Source organism: Prionailurus viverrinus, chromosome E1 (genome assembly GCF_022837055.1).
Source record: "Prionailurus viverrinus isolate Anna chromosome E1, UM_Priviv_1.0, whole genome shotgun sequence".
NCBI classification, from domain to species: Eukaryota; Metazoa; Chordata; class Mammalia; order Carnivora; family Felidae; genus Prionailurus; species Prionailurus viverrinus.
In genome coordinates this window covers 22,826,355-22,849,059 of record NC_062574.1, presented here as the reverse complement: position 1 = coordinate 22,849,059, position 22,705 = coordinate 22,826,355, and the positions used below count along the sequence as shown (strand labels likewise).

The following is a 22,705-nucleotide window of genomic DNA, read 5'->3' as shown; positions in this document are numbered from 1 at the left end:
CGGCTCCAGGCTCTGAGCTGTAAATACAGAGCCTGATGCGGGACTCAAACTCATGAACCGTGAGATCATGACCTGACCCAAAGTTGGATGCTTAACTGACTGAGCCACCCAGGTGCCCCAGAAAAATAGTACATTTCTAAAAATTTAAGAGCTTCCAAAATAATTACCAGGCATGCTCGAAAACAGTAAACTGTACTATGCATCAACATTATAACATACCAGGAAAGTCACTCAGTGGCAGATTCTAGGGCCACATCACAGAAATTTTCATTATGTCAGGATCAGGCCCAGGAATTTACATTTCCAGCAAGCAGCATGGGTGATTTTGATGATGGTGTTCTCTAGCTCATAGAGAAGTCTTCATCTTAATTTTTCTTGAACATACTATACAGGGTAATTATTAAAGTCTGGACACTTCTGTGTGTATTCTTAACTGATTGCTCTATAACTACCAAAGCAGAGAAGACAAACCTTTGAAATGAAGCCTTGGATTCAAGGGTTCATTTCCTTTTCCTGTAATAATATTTCTAATTAACCACCATTTTATTTAAAGTTAGAAGCACAGAGGCACCTGGGTGGCTCAGTCGATTGAGAGGCTGACTTCGGCCGGCTTCGGATCTCATGGTTCTTGAGTTCGAGCCCCACATCGGGCTCTGTGCTAACAGCTCAGAGCCTGGAGCCTGTTTCGAATTCTGTGTCTCCCTCTCTCTGCTCCCTCCCCACTTGCACTCTGCCTCTCTCCCTCTCAAAAATTAACATAAAAAATGTTTCTATTTAATAAAAATAAAGTTAGAAGCATAAATATTTCACATTACTTCACTGAATTATCAGCACAGGTTAAAAAAAACACACCAAAAAAACCAGTATTAATTAACTCTATTGTTGAAATGGGAAAGGAACAGTATTAAAAAGAAATTTGCTCAGGCACGTCTCGAACCAGGGATGTAGCAGAAATAGAACTCCCATCACCCAATTCAAAGGAACACAACTTAGGGATGCTTGGGTGGCTCAGTTGTTTAAGCATCTGACTTCGGCTCAGATCATGATCTCACGTTTTGTGAGTTCAATCCCAGCATCAGGCTCTGCACTAGAAGTGCAGAGCCTGCCTGGGATTCTCCCTCACCCCCTCTGTCTCTGTCCCTCCTGGACTCAGGCTTTGTCCTTCTCTCAAAATAAATCAACTTAAAAAAAAATTAAAAATAAATAAACTTAATTAACACAACTTAGCAGATCACACTGCCCTCAACTGAAATTGGTACCTAATAAGTTATTAGGTTCCTAATATTGGTACCTAACAAGTTATTAGGTTTGTATTTCACAAACTTGGAGGGTAGGGGTGGGGGGCACAAAACAGAGAAAAAAACTTACAGTGGAAAAGACTTATATATCAATGTGCTCTTCTTTTATGGTAACTCCTCAGATCTCATTAACTGGACAGAAAAGGGTTGGCTAGAAAAACTGCTTAATAATTATTTACAACCAAATATGAAATAATCACCTACAATGATCTTAAAACCACTAAGTTCGCTTGCATGTACTGGCTTATGCACAATAGTGCTTCAGAGAGGGAAAGCAAGGAGTACGCAGTCTCAAAGTCATCCCTGACCTTCAGGCTAGAGAAGCAGCACAGCATGATAGATAACAGCAAAGACTCTGGAGCCAGGCTACCTGGGTTTGACTCCTCACTCTGCCACATACTAACTGGGCCTATGTCTCAGTTTCCTCATCTATAAAATAGGAATAATAACAGTATCAACCATTACTGAGATTAAATTAACGTGTAAAGTCCTTACAAGAATGCCTGGTACATAGTAAGCACAACAAAAATGGTTATTATTAAAGATTTTATACTAGTCCTTGTACAAAAAGTCTCAATCAGGAATATCTGATGGTCTACTTATACCCTGCCCTAGTCCCAGAAAAGGACTTAGCAAAGCTTACAAAAATGCATCCAGGACTAGAGAGCATAAATCAGAACTAGAAACAGAAAAATGCATGCCACAATGACCTACACATTTTCTACAAGAGATCCTTAAATTTGACTCTAAAGTTTCCAACTCATATGAGCATGAAATCTAGTTACATAAGCCATTCAGAGGGTCAGTTAACTACATACCTACCAATGCTTAGGAGAATCCAAAACTGGTTAGGAATTTGTTTGATGGAACCTCATAAAGAAAAAAAAACATATAATGGAATAACAAATGACTTTGACAACAGATCCAAATAGGATAGTTTCTCATGACAACCCTACTATTAGATGAATGTATCGGTATAATTTAGTAAATGTAACTTAATTAAGGGTCAGGTACAATGCAGTCTAGATACCCAGCTCTCTACCAGTCTGGCTTGATTCAGTGGCGAATTTTATCTGTAAGAACAGAGAGTCCTTGTATTATTTAAGCAGTCCTCCCTAAACACTTTATCTCAGGCAAATTTTGATAAATAACAGGAGATAATCTGACAAGAATCCAAAATACAGCTCTCTTGTGACGCCTTTGAAATACAGACCCATAGGCCTTCAACAGACCATGGAGATGGAGATAGGGTTGAGAACTGGTGACTACAATGGAACCTACCAAGGACACTTGCTTGATTTTAAGACTATCCCTATCTAGAGATAAGCAGGGAGAGAGCAAGGCCCAAATTCTCTTTAGAAACTTGTTGTAAATCCACCTTAACACAGATACAAATGGGTGATCAAGGGTCTACACTAAGAAGTCTAGAAGGCTCGGGCACTGGGGTGGCTTTTTTGGCTAAGTGGCTGACTTTGGCTCAGGTCGTGATCTTGAGATCCTTGAGATGTAGCCCTGCATCGGGCTCTGTGCTGACACCTTAGAGCCTGGAGCCTGCTTTAGCTTCTGTGTTTCCCTCTCTCTCTCTCTGTCTGCCCCTCTCCCATTCACGCTTTCTATTTCTCTCTCTCAAAAATAAAGATTAAGAAATTAAAAAAAAAAAGTCTAGAATGCTCAATTCAATACAGGTATTAAATAACCACTGCCTTGATGGTTATAGAAATTGCTTTGCTTCAGGCAAAGGAAGATGTTTAAAAGGGAATTTTTTTTTAAAGAAACATTTCAAAGAATGCTTACAAATATATATTAAAGGATGTAAAATTAATAATAGGAAAGATAACAGATAAAAGTACTATGAAAAGATTTCAAATTTTGATTATCTACCACTATACAGAGATGAATAAGAAAAATGGTAAACTGAGTATCTAAATCCGATTCCATGTGTCGACACACACCTGAACTTCTGACGGCCTGCTATAGCCAGCCAGTTCTCAAATTCAATTAAGAACATAACGAAATTATGATGAATTGATGATTGCTATACTAGTTACAGTAGATAAAATAATTGTGTTGATTTCTGTGGACCTAAAATGGTGACAATAAATCTGTGGCCTCCAGTTGCCACATTTCTGAAATCAGAACTCATCCTAAGGAGGACCAAAAATATCGAATAATTAAGGAGGCAGCATAAGCACTTTAAAATTACTTAAAGAGAAAGGCAATCAATTCTAGAAGGTAGAAAGAACAATATCGGAGACCTTTGTTGAGGCATTTACCAATATTAAATCATTATACTTTCATTTAGAAGGTGAAATTAAGTCACCCAGAAGGAGTGAGACTTAAGTGAGTCACCCAGTACTGTGAGACTCAATGTCATTTTCACACTGTAGATCATTCATTAAAAGTAAAATATCTAAGTTAAGCCCATCTAAGTTCAACAGAAACTGGAGCCAGTTCATTTAAAAGCCACCGAACTATAATTCGATGTTATATGTATAAGAGGCACTATTTTTATATTTTAAAAGGATCTAAAGACTGCGCCCTTTCCAATTAAAATCTTCCCAAATGAGGGGTGCCACACTGGCTTAGTCAGTGGGGCATGTGACTCTTGACCTTGGGGTTGTGAGTTCAAGCCCCAACTTGGGCATAGGGCCTACTTAAAATAATAAGTGAATAAATAAGTAAAAATAAATAAACAAATCCCCCCAATTGAATCTTCTCAGAGTTTCATGATTTCCTCAATATAAAAGCAGACAAATCAAACCCATGCTTTTTCTAGATTTCATACCTGTGTTGCCAAACTCAAGACTTGCTGTACCAGCTCCTGTGTTTCTGATGGTTTCTTGAGAAACAGCTTCACTATGGCAGTAAGCAGAGTGAGCTGCACCTATGGGGATGTAATTTAATAGATAAAGTGAAAAGCATTTACATTACTCCCTACCGTTATTTCCAAAGTAGTGCTTACCCATCTACGAATTACTACCTGGTCTTTCTAAGCCTGGGTGGCTCAGCCAGTGGAGCATCAGACTCTTGGTTTTGGCTCAGGTCATGATCTCAAGGTTTGTGAATTTGAGCCCAGCATCAGGCTCCACACTGGCAGTACAGAGCCTACTTGGGGTTCTCTTTTTCCCTCTCTCTCTCTGCCCCTCTCCCTGCTCATTCTCTCTCTCTCTCTCAAAAATAATTAAAAAAACAACAACCCAAACTCACTAGCCTCTTGTCCCTAAATTGCATTTTTGGCACAAAAAATTGCTTATTTATTAAATCCTTTATATTCATTTCCACCAAAAGATACAACTTGGGGAGAAATTAGGGAATTATCTGTCATACTAGGGCAAGAGCCAAAAAACAGTAAAACTATGCCACATCACAGCTAATTAAAAATGGGCTGCTGAAGGGTGCCACGGTGGCTCAGTTGGTTAAGCTCTGGTCATGATCTTGTGGTCCATGAGTTGGAGCCCCGTGTCAGGCTCTGTGCTGCCAGCTCAGAGCCTGGAGCCTGCTTCAGACTGTCTCCCCATCTCTCTGCCCCTCCCTCACTCACACTGTTTCTCTCTCTCAAAAATAAACAAACATTAAAAACAATTTTTTTTAATGTAAAAAAAAAATATGGGCTGCTGAACCATACACAAAGCTATAGGCTTGTATGTGTTCCTTGTATAGGTCTATTAAAATTACTATGGTGGATTACATACATGACCTTCAATGTGCAATGAGTGCAAATGCCAGGGGAAAAGGGTTTTATAATTTATCTGCTTCTCTGTGCCCACAGTTCCAAGGTCAGGTCTCTCCATTTTGGTAGAGGAGAGACAGAAGATGGGAAGAAATCTAGCTATCCAGAGAATCTTTTCAAACTGCACATGCCAACCCTCACCGCAGCTCTAAGCGAAAACACCTGCTGGAATGAGCCACAACCATTACAAACAGGAATAGGTCATCATCTTCCAGTGACAGAAAATTAAAAAGTGCTAATTACTGCTCTCAGCCATTAGTTGTTAAAGTGTGGTTCTGGACCACTAGCAGCAGCAGCACTCTGAACCTGGTAAGAAATGAGAATGCTTAAGCCCATCTCAGATCCACTGAGTCAGAAACTCCAAGGGTGGGGCCAGCAACCTAACCTGTGCTTTAACAAACTCTAGGTTCACTAAAGTTTGAGAACCACTGGTCTAAGGCAGATTTGCTCCATAAGAAATCAGCACAATTGAAAAGGTCACCAATTCTCAACACACACACACACACACACACACACACACACACACACACACACACACACACACACCCCTAAGTGCTCAACCTTTACTTTCCCTGAAAATTTCCCCAAAAGATCTGACACAGGACACAGGTGAGACCTTACCTGGGTGCTTTCATCATGGAAACCTTCCAGGAAGCTCTCCAGTAACTCATCTGCATTGTCAATTCTCTCAGCATATTCTCCCACAATCCAAATCATAGCTGCTCGAGCATCTGGTTCATCCAGCGAGTCTAAGTTCTCACACAGAGTGGCAATGATGCTTTCATACCTGATGTAACAAAATCAACTATAGTTATTGAGGGCACAACTGAGAAGTGTATTTAACAATGAAGGCTAAAAAAAAAAAAAAAATGACCAACAAGGTACCCTAAACCAAACCACCAAACTATAAAGGCTTTTGGTTAAGAGAATGCACAGGCTCAGGGTGCCTGGGTGGCTCAGTCGGTTAAGCGTCTGACTTCAGATCAGGTCATGATCTCACGGTTTGTGAGTTTGAGCCCTGCGTCGGGCTCTGTGCTGAGCCTGGAGCCTGCTTCAGATTTGGTCTCCCTCTCTCTCTGTCTCTCAAAAATGAACATTAAAAAAATTTTAAATAAACAAAAGTTATTTTTCATAAGGTATCCATTTTAATAGGATTTTTAACAAAATATCCTATTATGACCAGTTACATTACAAATAATTTATACCTAGCCAATTTCAAAGTGCCTTACACATTGCCTATACGGTTGGAAGAAGAGGGTAGAAGTACTTGTACATACTTGTTGGGGTATTTCCGAAAGATGTCCCTGATGACAACAATTGCCTCTTGGACCACATAATTCACTTTGGTCTGGATGAGATCAAGCAATGTGCTCACACAGCGCTCTGCAGATTGCTATGAAGAGGAACACAATAAATGACAAGTCAGACGATCTCTCCAATAATGCAACCTCAATATAAAAATAGCTTTGTGACATGCATGTGCACCAACTAAGCTAAACTAAAAGATCAGGCACCTAATTTGACCAAGCTACACTACAGGCTAGGCTATCTGATGGAGATACACAGAATTTCCAGATAAACCCCAAATTTTATTCATTGCAAAAATATACTTGACAAATGAGTTGGATCAAATGATAGTTGTATCATCTTGGATAGCCAAGAGAATAGAAATGAGAAGAAAGAATATGTCAAGGTAGGAGGAAAGAATAAGCCAAGGTAGATCTTTATCTGGAGTTCATGGCTTTAAACCTCTTGAAATGAGGGGTGCCTGGCTGGCTCAGCTAGAAGAGGAGCATGCAACTCTTGATCTCAGGGTAATGAGTTCAAGGCCCATGCTGAGTGTACAGATTACTTAAAATTAAAATCAACCAATAAAACAAACTTCCTGAAATGAAACTGCCAAATTGTATATGTGCATATAAGCATATTTTCCAGGGAGAGGATTCATAGCTTTCATTATATTTTCAAAGTTATCTGTGGCTCAAAAAACTCTTAAGGAAAATTTGCCATCTTTTGAACTATATAACTGAAAGTCTATGGCCTCAGATAAACTGCAATTTTCCACAGCCTTTAGTTCATCTATAAAATAGAATTGGATCTATTAACCTTTTATTAATGAAGGGAATATGGGAGAATACAAGTGATAAAACTAATGTACTGAAACTCTAGGTCATAGTTTTTTAAAATTTTTTTGGGGCGCCTGGGTGGCGCAGTCGGTTAAGCGTCCGACTTCAGCCAGGTCACGATCTCGCGGTCCGTGAGTTCGAGCCCCGCGTCGGGCTCTGGGCTGATGGCTCAGAGCCTGGAGCCTGTTTCCGACTCTGTGTCTCCCTCTCTCTCTGCCCCTCCCCCATTCATGCTCTGTCTCTCTCTGTCCCAAAAATAAATAAACGTTGAAAAAAAAAATTAAAAAAAAAAAATTTTTTTAGCGTTTATTTATTTTTTGATAGAGACAGAGCATGAGTGGGGGAGGGGCAGAGAGAGAGGGAGACACAGAATCCGAAGCAGGCTCCAGGCTCTGAACTGACAGCACAGAGCCCGACGTGGGGCTCGAACCCACGAACTGTGAGATCATGACCTGAGCCGAAGTTGGATGCTTAACCTGCTGAGCCACCCAGGCATCCCTAGGTCATAGTTTTTAAAAAGGGAAAGGTTTTGGACAAGAGACCCTAAAAATCAAAGCCTAATTTATCATATCTCATGATGCACTCTGATGGGTCACTCCATTAGATGCCTCTTGATAAGATGCAATACAAAGTACACAGCATCAAAAGAGATACTTTTGCCTAACACTGAACATGAACATTACCAACCCTCTAGATTTAATTATTTACAGGGGATGACAGAATGAGATAAACAACATCACTAAACTACACCAGCAAAATCCAGACTCTGGAAAACTGTATAAACCTAATGATATAATCACTTCAATACATGGCACCTCAAGGAAGTAAGACTTAAGAAACATAGTAACCAAATGCAACATGTGAATCTTCTTTAGATTTTGATTTGAACAAGCCAACTATAAAAAGACAACTAGGGAAAATTGAACATGTTCTGGGTATTCAATGAGATAAAGGATTATTGTTAGTTGTTGGGTATAGTAATGGTATCATGACAATGTATTTTTTTAGGGACATACTCTATTAGATATACACATTGGACTACTTTTTAAGATCATATCTGGGATCTGCATTAAAATACAATAGCACTTGGGGCACCTGGGTGGCTTAGTCGGTTGGGCATCCGACTTTGGCTCAGCTTCCTGATCTTTGGGACTCAGCCCCATGGTGGGCTCTGTGCTGACAGCTCAGAGCCTGGATCCTGCTTTGGATTCTGTGTCTCCCTCTCTCTCAGTTCCTCCTCCACTCGCAATCTGTCTCTCTCTCAAAAATAAAGAAAGAATAAAAAAATAAAAAATAAAAAAATACAGTAGCACTGGGGCACCTGAGTGGGTCAGTTGGTTAGGGGCCTATTTTATTATTATTATTTTTAATGTTTGTTTATTTTTGAGAGAGAGAAACAGACCATGAGTGGGGGAGGAGCACAGGGGGAGGAAGACAGGGTCTGAAGCAGGCTCCAGGTTCCGAGCTGTCAGCACAGAGCCTGACGCAGAGCTCAAACCCACGAACCACAATATCATGACCTGAGCCCAAGTCGGATGCTTAACCGACTGAGCCACCCAGGTGCCTCAGGTGTCTGACTCTTGATCTCAGCTCAGGTCATGATCTCAGGGTTGTGAGTTCAAGGTTGGGCTCTGTGCTGGGCGTGAAGCCTACTTAAAAAACAAAAATACAATAGCACTTCATTCCCTTGAAGAGTAAGGGAGAAGATAAAAACAGCAACATGTTGATACTTGTTCAAAATGGATGATGTGTACACGACAGCTCATTAATCAATTTCACTTTAGTGTATGCCTGAAAACTTTGGAATATAATCTTTTAAAGGTACGAAGTTAAACCACTCCAAGCAATTTAATAAAAACAAAACTGCATCTTGAGGCTATATGGTGATTCTGTTGCACCATGAAATGATTCTGCCATCTTTGATGTATTTTTTCCATTTTTGGATTCTATTTTATTCCTTTTCAGCCAGTAATTCCTGTGTGGTTACTGCAACAGCAAAATTAGAAAAATTTATCACATATAAGTTGTGATAAATTATAGAGTATGTAGGATATAGACTGCTGTAAGTTCTAAATTATCATAAATAACATTGGGGCGCCTGGGTGGCTCAGTTGGTTAAGTATCTGACTTCGGCTCAGGTCATGATCTCATGGTTCATGGGTTCGATCCCTGAGTCGGGCTCTGTGCTGACAGCTCGGAGCCTGGGGCCTGCTTCAGATTCTGTGTCTCCCTCTCTCTCTGATCCTCCACCACTCATGCTCTCTCTCTCTCTCTCAAAAATAAACATTAAAAATTTTTTAAATTATCATAAATAACATAAATGAAGTGTTTAACACAGAGTTTGATATGAAGTTAACATTTAGTGAGCCCTTTGTATCATTATTATAATAAAGACAAAAGGCTATTTCCCATGATGCATCAATATCTGAGAAATATTTAAGTCTGGAACAGTAATTTTTTTTTAATCTTTATTTCTGAGAGAGAGAGAGAGAGAGAGAGAGAGAGAGAGCGAGCGAGCAGCGGAGGAACAGAGAGAGAGGGAGACACAGAATCTGAAGCAGGCTCCAGGCCCTGAACCATCAGCACAGAGCCCAACGCAGGGCTCAAATCCACAAACTGTAAGATCATGACCTAAGCCAAAGTTGGACACTTAACTGACTGAGCCACCCAGGCGCCTCTGGAACAGTGATTTTTGAGCAAATTGTCATCTCAACCATATTGTTTTTGATTAAAGAGGAAAACACAAAACACCTACCATTAAAGCAGTATGGCAGAAGAACAAGATTAAACATCCAATCACTGTTCAGATAAAAAAAGTCCAGAAACAGAGAAATACAGAATATACACTTATAAAATTTAGTATAAGACAACATTTCCTACCAGTAAGGAAAAGATGGTTTGGTCTGGTGTGGTGTTTGATCCTCACCCTCATATTTTTCACCAAAATTCTTTCTGTTTTAATTATTGAAAATATTGTTAAATGTAAAAAATAAAATCTTTGCCATAAAAGTAGAAAATAACAGTGGGTTTTATAGCAGTTTGAGGTGAAGCACAATCTTCTAGGTGTACCACTAAAGAACCCCTGACAACAAAACAGAACTCACTACACAAGCAAACGTAAACTTCTGTGAATCGCAACTTCAAATGAAATCAAAAGGAAAACAAATTGGGAAAACAACTGCTACAAAGTGAAGGATTAATATCTTTAATTATAAGAGATTTTTAAAAAATCATTGTGGAAAAGATAACTCATTGGAAAAAGGTGCACAGGACAAGAACAAGTGATTCCAAATGGCTAATAAATGAAACAATGTTCACCTCCACTAGAGATCAGAAACTTGGTTATAAGGTCCTCTTTATGTCATTATTTGGAAAAAGAGCAGGAACTTTAAGGTCTTACAATAAGAGAAAGGCTAAATAAATTAGAAGCAATCACACATCATGTCTATAATCCACTAAAAAGGATATAAAATGCTAATAACACAGAAAAATGTCCATGCCTAATTCAATAAAAAAGGCAGACCACAAAAGTAAATAGCCTTTTTAGAATCATCTCATTTTTGTAAAAAGTACACTGGTGTATGAAAGACTATATAGACAAAGATTTAAAATCATGTCCATATCATCTCTGGGAGGGTAGAACAGGGGTAGGAGAAAACAGTGTTTTATTTTCATTTAAATTAGCTTATATAATTTTATGTAGCAAACACATATGGTTTTCCTAGCAGGAAAAATAATTTGTTTTTAAATTAAGGGATGAGACACATATCAGTATCTTACCCTGATCTGTAGTAAACACCACAGAACAGAAGACTGGGAAGTGAGAACTTAGTGCCTTAATCTCTCTGAAACAAATAAAATCAATTGACTAAGAAAGACCAGGGGTTTATCTCTTCCTTGAAGAAACAGGTATACCCTGTAAATACATATAACTTTGTCAATCACACCCCAATAAAGCTGGGGGAGGAGTGAAGTAAAATCTACTAAAAAATCAGGCAAAAGATGGGCAAAAGTTATGGAAAAAAACAGTACTATTGGACTGCCTTTCTAATGCTATTTATTTATTTATTTATTTATTTATTTATTTATTTATTTATTTTCAACGTTTATTTATTTTTGGGACAGAGAGAGACAGAGCATGAACGGGGGAGGGGCAGAGAGAGAGGGAGACACGGAATCGGAAACAGGCTCCAGGCTCCGAGCCATCAGCCCAGAGCCTGACGCGGGGCTCGAACTCCCGGACCGCGAGATAGTGACCTGGCTGAAGTCGGACGCTTAACCGACTGCGCCACCCAGGCGCCCCTCTAATGCTATTTATTGATTGAGCAGCTTACTGCTTAATCTTTAACCTAACCAACTTAATAACAAAATTATACATATTTTTTCACTTCAGAATACTTACAGCAACATAGAAACACTTATCTTTACAGTTATAAAAATACAACTCAAACTCTTAAAGACACCCTAAACTTGCTAGGTAGGCCCTTCTCTCGCAGCTTAGCATTAAACTAATATTCATTTATTTTTCATTTGTCATATCTCTGAAACCAACTACACATTAAAAAAGGTAAGAGGCCCTGAGAGAATGCAGCAGCATTCTTGAATGCAAGCAGCAGCTTGGTTCAGAGGCTATACAGAAAGTCTATTATAATTCCCTCACTGGTTCTTCCCCCTTCCCGTGAATACTTTATTAGAAACAGACCATCATTTCTTCTCTGGCCCTAATAAGTGTGTTTGGGCTAGGCACCTCTTTCCAACCGATAACCTTCGTGACCGAATCAGGTCTAGAAAAAGTGCTCCAGCAAATCCAGGCAACCTGAGATAAGAGAGCACTTGCTAGAAGGCTGATCTTACGTTTCCAAAGTTCATTCCTCACATGCTCTCATATTCCTACCTGGGCATCCCAAGTCAAAGGAAGAAGTGAAAGCCATCAGAAGTTTATCTCTTCCAGATTATGGACTACTTTCCAATTAGTCACAATACATGGCATTAACAGCCTCTAGGAATACAGATGGAGAACACTTTCTAGTAATTTCAGTGATAGAAAATCTCTTTTAACTTTGGAATGAGAGATAATTTTGTATGACTCTAGAGCTTTGCAAAAGAAGTGAATAAGGTGACGACAGACTGGCAATGAAAAGCACAAAATGACTCTTAATGCTACCAAAATCTCCAAAAATTATCTAATAGTAAGTGGGTGGCTATACTTCAGTAAGAAAAGAATGTGAAGAATGGTGACAAAAGAGATGAATCAAGATCCAATAAATAGACTTCCTATTTCTCAGTGGAGTAACAGAGTGTATTAAATATCTGAACTAAGCGATCAGAACCAGAAGTAATTAACTTCTGGTTAAATGATTTATCAATGGTAACTGCACAAAGCAGCACTGTCTTAATAAAAGGAAGGCTAATTAGGAACGTGGCTTTCATAGATGCTTCTCTGACACAGCATCTGTTTCCTTCTGTTCCTATGAAGAACTGGACATACTGTGCAAATTATTTTAGTATCCTTGAGAAATCAGATGGTCCAATCCTCTGACTCTAAGCAGAACTGCATAGAGTCAAGTAGCAAGAACAAATACGGAGTTCTGAATCCACTACATCATAGCAAACAGACGTTTTCATTAATTTCAACAAATTCCTGAATGATGAAAATATGGAGAGCAATATAAGCTATAGCCCATTAACACCTACTGGAAGGCTGCAACCAAGCTAAAAGTCAATCCCCCCTCTCGGGTCACAGAGAGGCTCTTTCAGAGGACTTCCAAGTAAAAATCAACTCCCTGCCCTAAAGCAGAAACCTGTTGGTCAGCAGCCCTGCCTGTGCTCACAGAAGTCCTAATGATCTTTTCTGTTATCTCATTCTTAAACAATTTAAATGGGCTGTAAATTACTATAAGCATGGTATACACCTCAATTAAAAAATTATATATAGACCTGCAACGGTCACCATACAATACTCCAGACAATTAAATTTAAACTGCAGAAACAAAACACTGTAATTCATATTGTCAGAGACTCAAGAAGCTATGGCAACCACACAAAAAGGAACGTTATTAAAGAAGACTAATAACAACAAGGAGCTATGAAGAGAAGCTATATGGAATGATGGCTGTGCAAAGGCCAAAAAAGCAGTAAGCCAGACTGGGGCAAGTGAGAGGACAGAGGACTGAAGAGACAAGGGATCAGGACAAAAAAAGGCTTACACACATTTGATACTATGCTTGAAAAGTTTGGATGGAAGAAGATAGGGATGCAATGAAGACATATAATGCAAGAAAAAAAGAAAGGCCATTATAGAAACTCCAGAAAAAATAAAAGTCTCTACAGGAAAGAAAATACAATCATTTGTATTCTACTGGCCCCAAATATTTGGTCATAATATGCACGGTGAGTTTTCTAACTTTTAGTCAATAGAAAAACAAATGAAGGCATATTATCTCAATTTACAAAGATAATCAATACAGGAGCAAAAAACCTCATGATACAAGTATTGGAGAATAGGATGGTTCAAGTAGGAACGGTGGGGTACATGAAGAATGGTACTTACAGCACAAAGTTAACAGATAATGTGTATAACTGGTAAATCAATAAATACCATTAGCATATTATTTAGAAACATGGGAGTAGTCAAAATAATTGAAACTACAAAGAGATAAAAATGATTCCCTCTGGGAATTTTACCTATGTGCTTTATTATTTTAATAAACTTAAGAAACCCATTTTAAAGAAAGGAGTGAAGAGAACACTCCGAATCCTGTAATGTGATCACAACTACACTAGACACTTGCCTCCACTTTGATGGCACACCGCCCAATGGCCCGCACAGCTTTGCGAACAAAGTCAACATCCACCTCTGTGGCATATTCCTTTAATTCTGCCAGAACCTGTTAAAAATCCAGGAAGTAGAAAATCATTAAGGATTCTCAAAAAGCAATTTCATGGCCTTGCTTTTTCTGAAGGCCAGACCTTAAGATCTACGTGATTTATAAACCTGAGTCTGCTTTACGTCTGACCTGAGCAATGTTGGCTTGGGATGCCAAACGAATCATGATGTCCAATTTCTCTAGTTTAACATAGATGGGATCATTGTACTTCACAAAGAAGACTTTGATTTCCTGCTTCAAGATTTCAGGCCTGCGGTACACAGAAACACAAGATAAGGAAGGCGAGGCATATATTGACATGTCCTTTTAAGTCTGTATTAATATCTAATCTGTGTCTCTCTGCTCTCTATTCACTCCTCCCCATCCCCAAAACCTCACAAACTTCCTGTACATCCCTCTAACCAGTTCCCCTTTTGGCAGAAATTTTTTAAGGGTTAGGGTACATACTGCTAAGAACTGCTGGAAGAACAATCTGGCTCTAAACTACAGCCTGAACTGTATGAAGCAGGCACAAGCTGGTATACTATTAAGAGGCCCTTCAGAAAACAAACTACGTTGGAGAGCAGCACTATGTATCACAGGGACACTCCAAAAACAACTATTAGCCTCCTCACCCTGGACAAGCTGCTTGCCATTCAACATTTTCATTTCCATACATTAAAAAGAACTTAGTGGGGGGGAGGGGGGGGGTGCCTGGGTGGCTCAGCTGGTTAAGCATCCAACTTTGGCCCAGGTCATGATGTCACAGTTTGTGGGTTTGAGGCCCATATCCGGCTCTGCACTGACAGCTCAGAGCCTGGAGCTTGCCTCAGATTCTGTCTCCATCTCTCTCTCTCTCTGCCCCTCCCCGCCCCGCTTGTGCTCTATCAAAAATAAACAAACATTAAAACAACAACAGCAGCAGCAACAACTTAGGGGCGCCTGGGTGGCTCAATCAGTTGACATACGACTCTTGATATCGGATCAGGTCGTGACCTCACGGTTCATGGGATCAAGCCCTGTGCTGGGCTCTGAGTTGACAGCGTGGAGCCTGCTTGGGATTCTCTCTCTCCCTTTCTCTCTGCCTCCCCCCTGCACACATACTCTCTCTCAAAAATAAATAAATAGGGGTGCCTGGGTGGCTCGGTCGGTTAAGCGTCCGACTTCGGCTCAGGTCACGATCTCACTGCTCATGAGCTTGAGCCCCGCATCGGGCTCTGTGCTGACAGCTCAGAGCCTGGAGCCTGTTTTGGATTCTGTGTCTCCCTCTCTCTCTGATCCTCCCCCATTCATACTCTGTCTCTCTCTGTCTCAAAAATAAATAAACGTTAAAAAAAATTTTTTAAAAAGTGTGATCTTAAAAAAAAAATAAACACTTTTTAAAAATAAAAATCAATAAAACTTAACACTCTAATATTGATATTATTGAGCTTAATTCAAAATCACAAACACTTTAATCACCAATTCTTGGTTTCCCAACCTTTTCTGGACAATTAGATTGATATTCCTCAGGGCGACGTACTGCACCTCTGGCTCCCCAGACAGCAAAGTGACAAGCGGAGGGGCCAACTTCTTCAGCAGCATATTGTAGTAGTCAGAGTCCTTGGGTAACAACTCCAGAAACTTCATCAGGACTTTTACTGCTGAAAGCACCACTGCCGAGTTGGCATGAGATAGCCGGGGAGTCACACGCTCACAGATGCTGAGGGGAAAAAAGGAAAATTAATATCTTGAATTAAAATTTCTTTGTTCAATCCAGTCCATGATGTAATGTGTCAGAGTACCATAGCCCCAGGATCAAGAAACTAGAGAATCAGGAAAGTCAAAGCTCTATGTGTAAACAGAACTGGGATCCTATATTGCAGCAAACTACAGGCAGAGCAGAGACATCAGAAGACCTCAGGAAACCAGCAATAAGGGATGCTCAAACTGCAAGGAAACTAAGCAATACCCAAAATACTTGAGGCTCACACCACTTACCTTCCTGTTTTATGGTCGTCGGTCTCCCCATATTCCATAAGGGCTTCCTGCCTCACAGACTATTTCTCCTCAACTTATAGGATGTCAAATTAAGTTTTAAGAGTTACTTCATAGTGAGAGATGCCAGCCATCTGTGACTGAAGGTGTCATTATATGATGCAGAAGGAAGGGAGTTGACCAGGAAAACTACTCAACTCCTTGCCTTCATGATTAAGGAAATCTCTGAAAAAGTTTGTAAGTTACAGAACACCACTGCAATATTCTCCCATACCTTTCCCCCATTCTCCTAGCCCCTGCTACCTATGCTTAAAGGCTTCACTAAATCTTGAGTATTTAATTATCTGTTGAGGGTTCTTCAGAAATTAACCTAATTTTGATACTTCTTGGTCAACATGAGAGGTGAGCTGATTATATGCAGTTAAGGATTCAAGGTAATTAAGTTGGGATCCTCTCCCTTCCTCCTATATCTAATTGGCTGACTCTCTGACCTCCCTCAGCTCTTGGGTCTTTACACAAAAGCCACCTTCTCAGCAAGGCCTTTCTTGACCACCCTTTGATAAAACACAATTCCTCATCCGCAAATGCCCAGCATTTTTTTAGATCTCCTCCCTACTTTATCTTTCTCATTAGTACTTATCAGGCTCTGATTTATATATTAATTATATTATATTATATTATATTATATTATATTATATTATATTATATTATATTATATTATATTATATATACTTCTGCACCATCTTTCAGGATAAATGTTCCACGAGGGCTACGATTCTGGTGACAGTGTATCCTCAGCGCCTATAACAATGCCTGGCAGGCATCATAGCCTCAGTAAATACTTGCTAAGTGAATGAACAAGAAGTGTGAGATGTCAATGATCAACAAAAAATAAAATTTTACATGAAGTTCTTTCCATAAGATACTTGTACTTTAGAGGATGGAAAGAAACGATCAGGGTGAGTTTTAGTCAGGTCCAGAGGGAACAATTTCCCAGACAAGTGAAGAGCACTTACATTATGGTAGCTTGAGATTCATCCAGGCAAGGAAGTTTCTTATCTACATAATTAAAATATGTCAAAGAGCCACCATTTCTTCAGAAGTACTTTACCTACTATAGTGCCTATATGCACAAAACACTCAATAAAAATTGGTGATAATGCCAATCCTGTAAACTGTGTGTAGGTGCGTACGAAATTTAGTAGTCAATTTGTGATAGTCAAAGAAAATTTACAACAGTGAACTTGGTAAAGGGCTGAGCACAACAATCCAAGTGCACCTTCCAAAATCTTCTCTAAATTCAGACTGACGTGATTTCTGTATCTAATGGAAGACATCACATATTTTGCAGACTTGAATACATTTTCTCTATTACTGAATGATAGGTATAGTTCAGCTTAGTAACTAGTATCCAGCCACTTACTATGTATCTCATAAAATGGAAAGTTTGTCACTATGGTGAGAGACACTCAAAAACCTTTGTGTACCAAATGGCCAGAAACTGCTGTATGGGAGATGTGGAACCATGATGAGGGAGATTTCAGCAGAGGGTAACTACAGTATTCAAACAAGAAATGGAAAATACACATCTCGGGGCACCTGGGTGGCTCAGTCAGTTAAGCGTCTGACTTCATCTCAGGTCATGATCTCACAGCTTGTGCGTTCGAGCCCCATGCCAGCCTCTGTGCTGACAGCTCAGAGCCTGGAGCCTGCTTCAGATTCTGTGAATCCCTCTCTATCTCTGCCCCTCCCCTGCTCACACTCTGTCTCTGTCTCTCAAAAAATAAACATTAAAAGAAAAATTTTTTTAAATAAAAGAAAAATACACATCCCTTAGGAAGAGTTATTTGTGCATGGTTCACTCCACCACCTATAATGTTCCTAAATCCAGTGACAAAATACCATGAGGATAGCAGTATCTGCCCCACAAGCCACTGATCTCTGCCAACATAAGAGACCCTTTTTCTAATATAGACAGAACTTATTCAAGCAGGCAAGTCTCCCAGATACTATCCAAGAAAACAGACTGACCTCTGAGCTTCCCGGTCATCTTTAGGGTTGTAATTAGAAAGGCAGTCCAAGATGAAAATCTGGCCCCATTCAGTGCATTCATTCAGGGCTGTCAGCAGCTTATTAATGTTCTGTGGGTTCAGATCGAGTAGGTTGCTGTTTGGGTGAGATTCACTGATTTCAGATAATGCTGCTACAGCATTAGCCACCACCTGGGAAAGAAACAGACATGACCTTGATTTACCAAGAACAGTACAATTATAAATAAATAATCTTCTCTGGACCACTTCATAGATCTCAACTCATAACCATTCCTGAACATTTTACCCAGTCAGCTAGAAACAGATAGACTGCTTTCAAAACATATTACACCACCAATGATGGTATATAGAGCTTCTTAGTGGTCAGGAACCCAGAATTAAAACAATTCATGTATTAGCAGACAGTCACACAAGTCACACATGATTTACTGTTAGAACATTAACAATTTCAATAGTATTCAACACTATCAATACAATCAAGACATATGAACAGTTACAAGATCAATGAAGTTTAAACCCAAAACATGTACATTAGGCAGGCAACGGACAGAAAAATCTAGGCTAATTATAGAGCTGTATGGGTATGCATGTAAGGGGGAGTGGGGAGGTGATACTGTCAATCATATCATGAGTCTCAGAGTAAGAAATTATGAGCTTGAAACCCTAGTTCACTATTGATCATGTCTGGAGATGTTCCTCATCTGAAAATTGGGGATAATTTAATCCACCTCACAGATTAGTTTTAGTTTGAGGCTCAATCAGATGATATATGATATACATATGTGCTTTCTATAAAGTCTTATGCAAATTTAAGGTGGTACTATTACCATAACTCTTCAAGGCTAAGTTGCACAGTTTTTCACATCAACATCTCTGAAACTAAGATGCATTTAATAACCAAAAGCATGTTAGTTTAATAGGAAATACATTTCTTTCTAGGTAATACAAAAAATAGCACATCTTATAATCAATGCCATCTCAGACTCAAAGAAATATGGTGCCTCAAATGTAACCTTTTCAGGCAGTATGACATATGAAAAATTGTTACCAAATATAAGAAAGTACACTTGTATCCTGACTTACAGATCTGGGAATCCATACTAGTTTCAAGAAAAAGTGAACCTTTATCAAAATTACAGATTATTCCTGATATAACTAATAAGTCTACAGCCAGTGAATAAAGTATTTTAAAAATTGCAAGAACACACAAAAATAAAAACACACAAGAAACTATACTATGGCCCTACACAAGTGAATTTAAAACCACACTTTAAAAAAAATTTTTTTTTTTAATGTTTATTTTTGAGAGAGAGAGAATGCAAACAGGTGAGGGGAATAGACAGAGGGACACACAGAATCTGAAGCAGGCTCTAGGCTCTGAGCTGTTAGCACAGAGCCCGATGTAGGGCTCAAATTCAAGAAACACGAGATCATGACCTGAGCCAAAGTGGGATGCTCAACTGATGTAGACCCCAGGCGCTCCTAAAACCACATTTTTAAAAAGTAATCTGTATGGCCAACGTGGGGCTCAAACTCACAATCCTGAGATCAAGAGTTGCATGCTCTACCAACAGAGCCAGCCAGGCACCCCTATAACCCCATTTTTCAGTGAGGCTCCCAGGTGTTACTAAAAACAAGCAAGGTAAAGACTGAATCCAAATATTCTCTAAGTATCAATGAGATAAGAGATAGCAGCTTCAGTCATATATATTAAAATTGTTCAAACGTCAACTCATTCTTAGTTCTCACTGAAGTCCCTTGTTAAAAGCTTAAGAAACTAAGAGTTGTATCCTTTTGCCAGCAAGAAAAAGGGGAGAGGCGGAGAGACAGAATCCCAAGCAGGCTCCATGCCATCAGTGCAGAGGCCGATGCAGGGCTCAAACCCATGAACCGTGAGATCATGTCTTGAGCCGAGATCAAGAGTCGGACGCTGAACTATGCCCCTCAGCTATTGATTTTACCGTCCACCTTATCTGAGTAGTTTGCGGGCTATCCCAGCATTTATCCTAGAATATAAATGTCTAGACAACATGATTTTTTAATCACATAACGTAAGTCTGACAACATTCATAATTAAATAAAAGGTATGATGCCATGAATGGAATCCTCTTCAGCTATAATTTAGTGATTACAAAATCCCAAGATGAAAAATCAAAGGCTCACTTGTAAGTATGATTATGGATATGATATGATTTTACTGCTATTAAGACAAATCAGGAAGAATTGTCTAGCCCACATACCACATGGTAGCAGGTATGAAGTTCTTTTCTGATTTAATTTTTGTCTGCCATCATCAAGCATGGGATTTAGGGAAAAACAAAAGGCATGAAGAGTGAAATACTAATCCTCTCCATCATCTCAGGTGCTGTACATGCAGGGAAAAGAGATTTCCCATGTATTCTACACTTGGATTGACATTATATTATAAAGGATCAAAATGTCGTATCAGAAGACCAAATGCCTGTTTTCAAATTGTTACTGACAACACATGCCCAATCTTGGTTACCAGCTGTCCAAGATAAGATGTCCTACCACAATTCACCATTTTTGCTATTAAATCCTTTTGAAGTTAGAAAAATTACATGTTAAATATAAAGTCTGTTAATAGGAAATGTAGAAAAAGAAAAGGTCAGAATTTAGGGAATCAAAAAAAGCAATGGAGGAAAGAGAACAGAAGGATGCTGAACAGAACGAACAATTAGAATTCCCCTGTCATTATCATAGGCAATTGGAAATTAAACCAAGTGTATAATGCGGCTAATGAAGTATATGTTCTGGTGGCAAAATAAGGCAATTTCCACTCATTATCACATTAAAACAAAAAAGGAAATAGGGAAAAGTAAATCTCATTAAAAGATCCAGAGAGACCAGATTATAGGATTACATTTAGAAAGGCCTGCATTGAGAAAAGAGATTACTGCCGAACAGTCACTGAGCCAATGGCCAACTAGAGAAAAATGCATCCCCAGTAACAAAATTCCACAGTTCCTCTAAAACTTCTCCAAGTTCCTCTGTTCTGTCTTTCCACTCTCAACTCCTAATCTTCACAGGCTGTTATGATTTCAGAAACATACTACGGTGGGCCTGTAGGGACTGAGTAGTAGTCTTCTGGTCGTTAAGCCACATTTCTCCCACTCTAAAGGAAACTTAAGCTAGTCACACCAACTCTAAAGTAGACAGAGAAAAAAGACTGACTTCAGCACAGCAGCTGGGTGGTTACAGTAACAGGACAATTCACTTGTTGATGTTTATACTCTGCTTGTTTGGAATTTTGTACTATTTACACAGCACATATATTGTCTATTTGTAAAAATAAACTTTAAAAATAACAGATTAGAATTTAAGATCTACTTCCTCTTTCCAGAAAGACTTCTCCAAACAGTAATTCAACATAATAAAGAAAAAAAATCTAACCCTTGGAGTAACTGCCTTAATATACCCATGTATTAAAACAAAGGTTAGGGGGCACCTGGGTGGCTCAGTCGGTTAAGCGTCCGACTTCGGCTCAGGTCATGATCTTGCAGTCTGTGAGTTCGAGCCCCGTGTCGGGCTCTGTGCTGACTGCTCAGAGCCTGGAGCCTGTTTCAGATTCTGTGTCTCCCTCTCTCTCTGACCCTCCCCCGTTCATGCTCTGTCTCAAAAATAAATAAACATTAAAAAAAACAAAACAAAACAAAAAAAACCCAAAGGTTAGGTCTCTTTCACTTGAACTATCACTTTGAATTTGAACTAAGACTAACATGCATAATATTTCTCCCCTGGAAAACTGGCACTTCTCTTAAGAAACACTGCCAGGAAGAGAACAGCCTTTTAACTATAATCTTAAAAAAAACTACAGTTCCCAAAAAAGAAAGGAGTTTCTTTTTTTTTCCTTTGTATTTTTTTAAGATTTTATTTTTAAGTAATCTCTACACCCAACATGGGGCTTGAACTCACAACCATGAGATCAAGAGTTGCATGCTCTGCCAACTGAACCAGCGAGACAACCTAGAAGGGAATTTCTAAAGAAGCTTTGCTTTAAAAATATAATTATAAATAGGGTTCCTTAAATGAGTTTTCTCAGTACATTAGTGGATTTATAAAAAGTTGGCATATAGGTTACAAAGGAACACATACATAGTGTAAAAAAATTTTTTTATTCATCTTGCCTCCCAATTATGGTGTTTCTTGGGATGACTGCAACTAAACACTTCTCCCTACCCCACCCCCTAATGTAATGTGTATACTTTATAGATACAGATATTAAACACAAACATCCATATACACATTTATATACAAAACATATAGATACATATAAAATCACACTCCATACTAGACACATCTTTCTCTGCCTTAACTACAGACTTCTCTTCAGTGTGACAGTTCCTTATGGACTCTTGGAGCCAGCGGAGCTTTTTTTAAGGTAAGCAAATTGTGTTTTAACTTACTTTATACCATACCTAATAGAGAAGGCTGCGCAGAGAAAAAAAGACAGTAACTACTGAAATGTTTTGAGCACTTACTATGTGTCATTAATCCTCACAGCAACTCTGAGGTAGTAGCTATCAAAATCCACCTATTACAGATAAGGAAACAGGCTTTAAAAATGAATTTATAAATCAATTTAGAGAAGTTAGTGACTTGTTTAGTTGACACAGCTAGCAAGGGATAGTGCTCG

The 22,705-nt window shown here is 39.0% G+C and overlaps 1 protein-coding gene across 3 annotated transcripts in view; it reads right to left on the bottom strand.

The window, feature by feature from the left end:
- Positions 1-22,705, bottom strand: part of AP2B1 (adaptor related protein complex 2 subunit beta 1) — a 129,059-nt gene that overhangs the window by 75,945 nt on the left and 30,409 nt on the right. For all 3 annotated transcript variants that reach the window (XM_047832225.1, XM_047832227.1, XM_047832226.1), the window contains exons 6-12: positions 18,029-18,219; positions 15,501-15,722; positions 14,171-14,291; positions 13,946-14,041; positions 6,306-6,421; positions 5,650-5,815; positions 4,084-4,182 (exon numbers count right to left, since the gene is read on the bottom strand). In XM_047832225.1, coding sequence (XP_047688181.1) covers positions 4,084-4,182; positions 5,650-5,815; positions 6,306-6,421; positions 13,946-14,041; positions 14,171-14,291; positions 15,501-15,722; positions 18,029-18,219 — 1,011 coding nt within the window. The remainder of the gene's footprint in view (positions 1-4,083; positions 4,183-5,649; positions 5,816-6,305; positions 6,422-13,945; positions 14,042-14,170; positions 14,292-15,500; positions 15,723-18,028; positions 18,220-22,705) is intronic.